This window comes from Grammomys surdaster, unplaced genomic scaffold (assembly GCF_004785775.1).
Source record: "Grammomys surdaster isolate TR1022 unplaced genomic scaffold, NIH_TR_1.0 126531, whole genome shotgun sequence".
NCBI lineage: Eukaryota > Metazoa > Chordata > Mammalia > Rodentia > Muridae > Grammomys > Grammomys surdaster.
The window spans coordinates 17378795-17388318 of NW_021621323.1; the positions used below are offsets into that span (position 1 = coordinate 17378795).

The window sequence follows — 9524 nt, forward strand, 5'->3', positions numbered from 1 at the left end:
TCTCTCTCTCTCTCTCTCTCTCTCTCTCTCTCTCTCTCTCTCTCTCTCTCTCTCCTCTATCTTTCCCTATCCCCTCACACTCCCCTCCCGCCCCACCCGTGTTCTCACTGTAGGAAACTGACCCCAGGCCCTTGCACACACTAGGCATGGACTCCACTACTGAGCTCCAATTGAAAATCATTAATAAATTGGGACGGGGGGCTCTGTATTATCTTACCAAGACTCCGATGTGTGGATTTAAATGGTGCTCTTCCTCCTGGACTATAAGGTCTTCGGTGTTCTAAGTACCATGCTTTACTTCTCTTCATGGCTCCATATTTCTTCCCTAGAAAAATCCCCCACAATCGGCCTGTAACTTCTCTTGCCTCCATCTGCGAGTCTAGAAAGATAGGTCTTCTTCCTTTCCCTGAGCTTTCCAGAATTTTATCTGCCTTTGATTCATCTTCCCAGTGAACGTGCTGTTATGCGCTAGTCAGATTCTAATGGCTAACCTCGCCTTCAGAAGGCAGTTTAAATGTTGGGTGTGTGGTATTTTTCTAGAGAAATATTCCTGATGATTCAAACTAAAGTCATGGAACACTAGACTCTCCACGGTATCCTCCTCTTTAAATTCGCTGCGTAGCTCGTCACTGTTAGATGTTTTATTTGTTATGCTTCCTTCACAACACGAGATTTGAAAGTAGTCTGTTGACACTGTTCATTTAGAACTGTGCCTGGCACTGGATGAGTAAAAAAGTGTCTAACATAAAAACAAGCTAGAAATGCATGAGACATCTTGTATGCAATAGCAGAGGTTAGATTTTTTTTTCAGAGATAAATACAGAAATTTTGAAATTTTTGTTTGTTTGGGATTATGCTTTAATTACAACATCTCTCCCTTCCCTTTCCTCCCTCCAAACTCCCCCATATACCCTTCCCTGCTCTCCTTCAAACTCATGGCCTCTTTTTGCAAATTTTGAAATCTTTAAGGTGAAGATAGAAACGTACACAAGACACATTTCTTACCTTCAAAGAGTTTGGAATTCATAGATGACCCCAAGGAAATGATAATCGTAAAAACAGATATGAATAATACAAATTACTACCTCAAATACAAATGGTTCATAGAAACAACCCATAATCACAGGAATTTGATGAAGCAATGTGAGCTGGGATCGTTAGAACACAGAGCTGAAACGTCACAGGCATCAACAAACAACACAAAGCATAGTGGCAAGAATTGATGTAGTGATCCAGGGATCAGATTTGTCCAAACAAGAGCACATTAAAAAAAGGCTTCATAGTTATTGGCATTTATCTTTTCCACTGTCAACGCATGGACCTCTGATGAAAATGCTTGATTCTGAGGCCCCAAACTGAAAAAATATCAGTTGAAGACTATAATAACAAGTCCATAAAGTTATGAGATTATTTGCATTATCTCAAATAGAATTGAATATTAATTATTGCTTGCCTTTCTTTTGGTTCCCACAGGGTTGCCACTCCATTTGGAGGTTTTGAAAAAGCATCAAAAATGGTTAAATTCAAAGTTCCAGATTTTGAACTACTGCTGCTAACAGATCCCAGGTTCTTGGCCTTTGCCAATCCTCTTTCAGGCAGACGATGTTTTAATAGGACACCAAAGGGCTGGGTATCTGAGAATATCCCTGTCGTAATAACAACTGAGCCTGCAGAAGATGCCACTGTACCAGAATCAGATGACCTGTGAATGGGAAGCTGGGTACACCACAGAAAGTTCTGCATATAAAAGCTGCTGTAGGTCTACTTAGTGGCAAAACCATTTGAGTTACTCATTACAATAGCCAATCGATAGCAGTTAAGTACATTTCATTTTCTGGCATTTAATTTGAACTGAACAATTAAATTCTTATTTAAAAAAAAACCTTTTAAGTCTCTTGTATTCATTCAGAACTTCGTTTTCATATTTAATTTCCTCTTTTAAGTAAGCTAGCCTTTTTTATTGTGAGGTTCCGATGGAAAATAGGTAGCTAACAAAAGCTTTCTTTGTCTCAATGAGTTATCCCAGAAAATTTACATCAACCCCAAATCAAAGTATACAGGAAGATATGTAGGGTTGTTCAGGATTTTGAAAGTGTAAGTCAAGTGAGACGATCTACAGATGTTATTACTGAAGAGGAGGATAACAGCACAGTTGGGTATGTCTCCTCTTCAGCTGTTAGTAGACTTATAAATGCCCCTGCCCCCACTCCTGTTCGCTATCTATCTATCTATCTATCTATCATCTATCGCACTTTAAATTATTAACATTTTTTAGTTGAGTTATTAAATTCATTCAGAAGTAAGAGGATTGAGAGGGGGTGACCCAGAGAACAGAACCTAATTCTATAGCCGTTCTATTGACTAATGTGTTCTTTGAATTCAGGTTCCTCAAATCTAAATGCAATGTATTGATTAGGTGTATCTTTACATATACATTTTAGAAGAGAAATAACACGTAATAAATATATGAGCAAATGTATGAAATTTGGATTGGTAGCTTTTTTTTTAAATTGGTTAAATACTTAATTTCTAGTCAAATCCAAATCAAGTACCAGCAAATTAGATACAATAAAATAAAATGAGGTTAAATAAAATGAGTACAAAAGGTTCTTAAAGCAAAGTAGCATACATCTATCCACAAGCTATGTGAATACACTGGCAAAATATACTCAGACTAATGTGTTAAAGCTCTGTCTTAAAATATGCACGACAAATATGCAATGCGGAGCTTCTCAACACCCATTTCTTCCCATTCTAATTTGGCTAAGACGTCTGTGAGGGGGCTGGGGAGGTAGCCCAGATGTAAAGAGCAGTGGCTGCTCTTCCAGAGGACCCGTGTTCAATTCTCAGCACCCACATGGCAGCTCACAACCATCTGTAACTTCAGTCCCAGGGGATCTGATACCCAACACAGACATACATGCAGGCAAAACACCAACACACATAAAATGAAAATAAAGTGAAAAAAGATGTCTGTGAGAGACGGCGACACAAAAACCTTGACTAACATGCATGAGGCCCAATGTTTAAACCTAAGCACTGAAAAGTAGTAATAATTTATATAGAATAACAATATTCATTATTGGTTTAGGGAGAACTTCTGGGAGTGGGTGTTCACATTTGTAATCCCAGGCTGAGGAAGCATAGGAACACACTTTATCAAAAGAGAGAGAAAGGATAGAAAAATTCTGTGGTAGGTATTCACAGCAAATAAGGAACATCTCATCTGTAGAAAATTCTGCCATATTGAATTTAGCTAGGAAAATACAGAAATAATAATGGAAACATCAAGCAGCAATATTACTACACATATTTACAAAGGCATGTGCACACAGTGCAGGAATTGGTGGTTTAATTATCTTCTACATCCAGAGAGAAAAAAATCTGTCTCACTCTGTAGACCAGGCTGGCCTCAAACTCAAGAGATCCACCTGCCTCTACCTCCCAAGTTCTGGGATTGAAGGTGTGAACCACCATCACACCCAGTGAGAAAAAAAAGTCAGATGTTAATAAAAATATACTCCTTAGAAGTAAGGTCAAAATATTACGTTTATACATATAATCATCGTAGAGCTATAAATAATTTAAAATGCATTTTACGTTTTATTTTATATTTATTAATTTTACTTATAAGTTCTGAAGTAACGACACAATGTTGGCATCTGTGACAAGTTATCAAGTGTCTACCACACGACATTTCTGTTCAGCTTAACCTTAAAAATCAAATCATATTCTCCTCTGCATTTTGTGTTTTATTACCACTACTGAGTCACTATTTTAATGAAATTAAAATTATCATATTACTCCAGTTATGTCCCAATTTCTAATTTATATGATCATAGACATTTTTCTCTCAACCCCTACAAGTACAGCAATTAACTTTGTCTATAAAGCATTATTCCCTAATCTCATAAACGTTTTTCAAATAAGAGACTCTTAAGTGACATTTTTTTTTGAGATTATGTAGGAAATGAAGAAACAACCCTCTATTCAATGTTATGTTTCTTCCATTCCTGGAAATGTCTATGAACTCACACTCAGCTGACACCTCAGAAATGCCAAAATTTCACTCTGGTTGCTACGCAATTTAAAATTCAAAAGGAATTTTGAATGGGTTTTTCATTGACCCAAAAAGCAGCTAGAGTTTTTCAGAGTCCAGAGAAAAATAACAGTCTCTTTACAAGAGCAGAAAAACTGTTGTATTTTTCCATGGAATTTGTAAATGTGGAATATGGAGAAAAGAAAAAAAAATCAAAAGATAAAGCAAGCAAAAGAATAAAAACATTTGTTAATGAACCATTGAATGTCAGACTTATACACTACTTCATAAAAGCAATGATATGTTTTAGTAATTATCCTCTCTCATTCTCTCTGCATCTGTCTCTGTCCCTCTGTGTGTGTCTCTGTCTATGTCTCTCTCTCTCTCTCTCTCTCTCTCTCTCTCTCTCTCTCACACACACACACACACACACACACACACACACACACCAGTTTGTGTTGGGCAACTACTCCTGGGTGTGGGACCTGCCCTAGAGTTTGGTCAACCAGATGTCACATCACTAAAAAATAAGAATAACAGCTGACCTTTCCTCTGTCACAAGCAAACAAATGCCAAGAGCTGCTCAGCTAGGAGTGGAATCTCATGCTCCCCTCCCCTCTCTCATGCTAGGGTTTTGTCTAGCAAAAGCTCGCTCCACTGTCACAATTGTTCATATGTGCATCTCCTCTGCTGTGCTTGCCAACACTGTTTCCTTGAAGCCATCCACTACCTCTGGCTGTTACAATCCTTTCACTACCTCATCCACATTGATTCCTGAGCCCTGAGAGAAGGGTTGTGACAGAGATGTCTCATGTCGGGCTGAGCACTCTGAAGTCTTTTATTCTCTTCTTGTTGACCAATTGGAGTCTCTATATTAATTGCCGTCTACTGCAAGAAGAAGCTTCTCTGACTAGGATTGTTGAGTGCACCAATCTGTGGTTATAGCAATAAGTCATTAGGGGTCCCTTTAATGCTATATCTTCTGGCAGAATAATAGTAGTAGGTTTTCCCCTAGGTACAACCTATGCCCTAATTAGCCACAGATTCTTGGTTCCATCGGCAATGTCAGATAAGGGTTCCGTCTCTTTGAATGAGCCTCAAATCCAGTTGAAAACTGGTTGGTTCCACTCATAACATCTGTGCCTCCATTGCAGCAATGGGTATATCTCACCATGTGGGTCGTTATTGTAGCTTGTAAGCTTGACAGGTAGGTGAGATTGCTGATTTCTTTTCCCTAGTAGCATGAATAGGAGCCCTCAGCCCTGTGAAAGCTAGCCAGTATGAATGAAGCTTCCAGTTGATTGCCAGCTAGATTTCCCCATGTTCTATGGCTCAACTATGTGGTATCTTTAGCCACAGGTTCTTACTGCCAAGTTCTGGAGGGTGACTAAGAGCATTGGCAGTAGCCTGTAATGTTTGGGGGTACTTATGAGAGTCCTTTTGTCAAAAGTTTAGAAAGAGGCAACCCACTGTGAAACAGGGCATTTCATTTGGTAGTGTATGGTATCTAGCTGGGGTACTGTGGTATTGTCCCCCCGTTATAAGGTAACTCGATTTAAATCCCACGCATCTACAATAGATTTCCATATGGCTTTTCCACAATACCTTTAGTATTAGTTCTCCCTTCCCATACTTCCTCTTCTGCCCTGCCCTCCCATCACCAACCCTATTTTATATCATCCCCCCTTTATTTTACTGTATTCTATGACCCCTTCCTTGAAATATTTCTTCTTCCCCCATGGCCCCTTACTAGTTTCCTAACAGCTGTGGGTATTACAAATGAAAGGTAGTTGTTTAAAGGTTAAAAGCTATCATCCATGAGAGAAAACATTTGATGTTTGTCTTTCTGAGCTACCATACCGGGGATGACTGTCTCCAGTCACATCCATTTGCCTAAAAATTTCATTTTCCCTAATAGCTTAATGATAATCTAGTGTATGAACGTACCACATTTTTCACTGGCCATTCTTCGGTTGGTGGGCATCTAAGCTGTTTCCATGTCCTGGCTATTGTGAGTAGATTAGCTCGGGACGGGAATGAACAAGTACCTCTGTAGTAAGGTCTTTTGGGTATATACCCAAGAGTGGCATAGCTGGCGTTTGCAGATCTATTTCCTGCTCTTTGAGAAGCCTGGCACACTGATGTCCACGGTGGCTGCTGCAGTTTGCATTCCCTCCAGCACTCACAGAGTTAATAATTTCCATCAACATGTGTAAGGACGTGGCGATTAATATGTTAGTCAAAATGACCATCTATTGCATCGTAGATCCATTTATACATATCTTAGTAGCCTGGAAACGGAGGGCACCAATTCAAAGTCTAATGTAGAGCACAATATTCAGTCCTGAATGTGCAAAGAGCTTCTTGAACTTCTCAGTGCAGGGCGCAGCTATTCCAGCAGACTTAGTAACTCTGGAATTCCCTCACTCCGCTGCTTATGTAAGATAAAAACTACATGACATCATTGTAGCTCTTCAGCTGAACTCTTCACTCTTATGCTTGGAGAAATATGGCTTTGAATAACCCTTTTCTTATGAAAAATGCTTTTGTTGGGTATTTGTCCTTCTGCAGGACAAAAAAAAAAAACAGTTTGCTTTCTTTGAGAGGTGCAAAGTAGGCTTCTGGCAATAGAGCAAGCAAGGGAAATCCATTCCAAGCTAAGTTGTCCAAAACCCTTTGTAAATATTCAAAAGAATTGTTTTAAAACCATAAAGCTTCTTCGAAATCTAAGAAACAAAATAAAAAGCCAAAATTGTGTACAATTTTCAATGACTAAAATGAAATGTTCCTGGATTTTAAAAATATGTGTTCCTATTTGGATTCTTATGTTAAGTGAAATACAAATTTATCCTGACTTCTCAGTGCAATATGATTTTAAAAGAAAAATTCAGTACATGGGACAAAGGGTGATGAGAAAACTCTTGTTGGGAGTTTATGAAACTTCGAGGTGGCTCACACCTGCAATCCTAGCTGTAGAGGTGTAAGCAAGAAGATATGAAGTTCAGGGTCATCTTTGGCTACAGTGAATTTGATGCTAGCCACAGCTACAGGAGACCCCCACCTTCAGTAAACAAACAGACGAACAAACGATTTCATAGCTCAGACCCAAATAAGATTAATGACCATTCTGTAGTTTTCAATTTTAAGATCATTTCATTAGTAACTTAGCAAATGTTCTAGGAAACAGTGTTGGAAAAGTCAGGAGAAAAAAAAGATAAACTCAATGTCATCTTATATTTTTAAATTGTGTGTGTGGGAGATGGGGGACAACTTTGGGGAATCAGTTCTCTCCTTTCATCACGTGAGTTCTGATGTAGGTCTGGTCCCTGATGGGCCATCTGGATGACCCGCCTACTTTAATATTTTAAAACTACTGATTGAAGGATTGGCATAGAAACTGCTATCTTACTAGCAAATCAAACATGAAAGAAGTAGAAGTTTGAGCCACAGTGAAGCATGATGAATAGAAATGCAGTTTCATGGGTAAGCAGCAGTTCCTGCAGTCTTAGAGTATCTGGAGCTTTCCCCTCATCCTTTATAACTGTATTCCGTGTATGCATTGGCTTGATGTGGACTGCTACATAATAAAGCACACTCAGTATATTCTCCTTATACTCACAAAAACAATATAAGCAGTTGTACTTAAAACTGTCACATTTGGGATAAGAAGTTTACGTGCTGATCTATCACTGATTAGTGAAGCAATACAATTTACTGTGTAAATCACCACTTTCTCCAATTGTTCAAATGATACTTCTTCTTTTTTTTTAAGGTTTTTATTTATTTATTACATGCACGTACACTGTAGCTGTCTTCAGACACCCTGTAAGAGGGCATCAGATCTTATTGTGGATGGTTGTGAGCCACCATGTGGTTGCTGGGATTTGAACTCATGACCTCTGGAAGAGCAGTCAGTGCTCTTAACCACTGAGCCATCTCACCAGCCCATGATACTTCTTCTTAAGACCGTTTCTAACCATGTTTGTTGAAAGACACAGATTAACCTCTAGGTCCTCCCTGTGCTTCCGTTTTTTTACCACACTTTATACTCTCTAAACAGAATGTGTCTGGCTAGATTCTTTTAGAGGCTGATGTCAAAATGGAATCAAATGCAAAATAATTTTCTTTTCTTTTCTTTTCTTTTCTTTTCTTTTCTTTTCTTTTCTTTCTTTCTTTCTTTCTTTCTTTCTTTCTTTCTTTCTTTCTTTCTTTCTTTCTTTCTTTTTTTTTTTGGTTTTTCAAGACAGGGTTTCTCTGTGAAGCCCTGGCTGTCCTGGAACTCACTCTGTAGACCAGGCTGGCCTCGAACTCAGAAATCCGCCTGCCTCTGCCTCCCAAGTGCTGGGATTAAAGGTGTGTGCCACCACTGCCCAGCCACAAAATAATTTTCACAGGAGAAATATCTACATGACAGAAAATTGAGATTGAGTTAAGAAAACCTGGAAGGACCCACACAACTCTAGGAGAAGGTCACTGGCATTCTGGACTGCCTGCAAGCTCAGGAACACACAGAAAGGCTGCCGAGTTGGTTCTGTCAAAGAGGTTTGTGTCAATCAGAAACAAACTGCCTAAGTCACTGACTATGCCCGCCCTCGATGGGTATCAGTCCTCAGGCTTGACACCAATGTGTAACATAAAAATGTGAGTATGAACTACAGTTATTTAAGTAATATAATCGTTACTCTTAATACATAGAAAGATTGAACACGGCATTGCCGATTGCTGTATCTTTCCAACTCATCAAAACACTTTAAAAAGAGCTCCTTTGCTATGAAGTTTAGTTTTCACATTGATTTAAGCAAAGAGATTTCAATAGGGACAGGAAAAGGACAACACACATCAAGTGTTAAAAAGGGATTTGAAGACAGTTGCACCTAAAAACATTGAAATATTAAAAATTGTTGGAATTCTTTTGCAATTGCTGCTGCCACCTTTTTTGTTGCTTTTTATTTGTTTGTTGCTGTTGTGAAGTAACTGACATAAACAACTATAGGAGGGAGAATTTTGTCTTGGTCACAGTTTCAAATGTGCTAGTTTTTAGTCCTTGACTGTTCAGTCTGGGCTCAAGGCAGAACATTATCGTTTTACAACATGAAGTAGGCAGTTGTCTACTTACCTTGGATTGCAGAGGAGGCAGTGGGAAAGGGCAGTGAACTAGGTCTAACCCACACAATCAAGCCCCGAGTGTTGTACTTCCCACAGCTAAAAGTTTCCACTATCTCCCCAAAGAGCAACCCATATCAGTTAACTTTCCTTGCGGCTGATACAAAATATCTAACAAAAGCAACTTAAGAGAGAGCTTTTGTTTACTCGGAGTTTGAGAGGGTGTCCAACATGGCAGGCAAGGCATGGCAGCAGGAACCTGATGAGGCAACTGTCTCACAGCATCTCTAGTCAGGAAGCAAAGATAGATACTTGTGCTCAGCATTCTTTTGCCTTCCCACCTCAATTAACCTAGTCCAGACAATCACTGATAAACAAATCC

General features: G+C 39.0%; 1 protein-coding gene across 1 annotated transcript in view; it reads left to right on the plus strand.

The window, feature by feature from the left end:
• The window catches only part of Myoz2 (myozenin 2), a 26028-nt gene extending 24138 nt beyond the window's left edge, over positions 1 to 1890 (plus strand). Inside the window, exon 6 of the mRNA XM_028760507.1 lies at positions 1474 to 1890. Within this exon, the coding sequence (XP_028616340.1) occupies positions 1474 to 1708 (235 nt within the window). The 3' untranslated portion in view covers positions 1709 to 1890. The remainder of the gene's footprint in view (positions 1 to 1473) is intronic.
• Positions 1891 to 9524: the final 7634 nt, after the last annotated feature.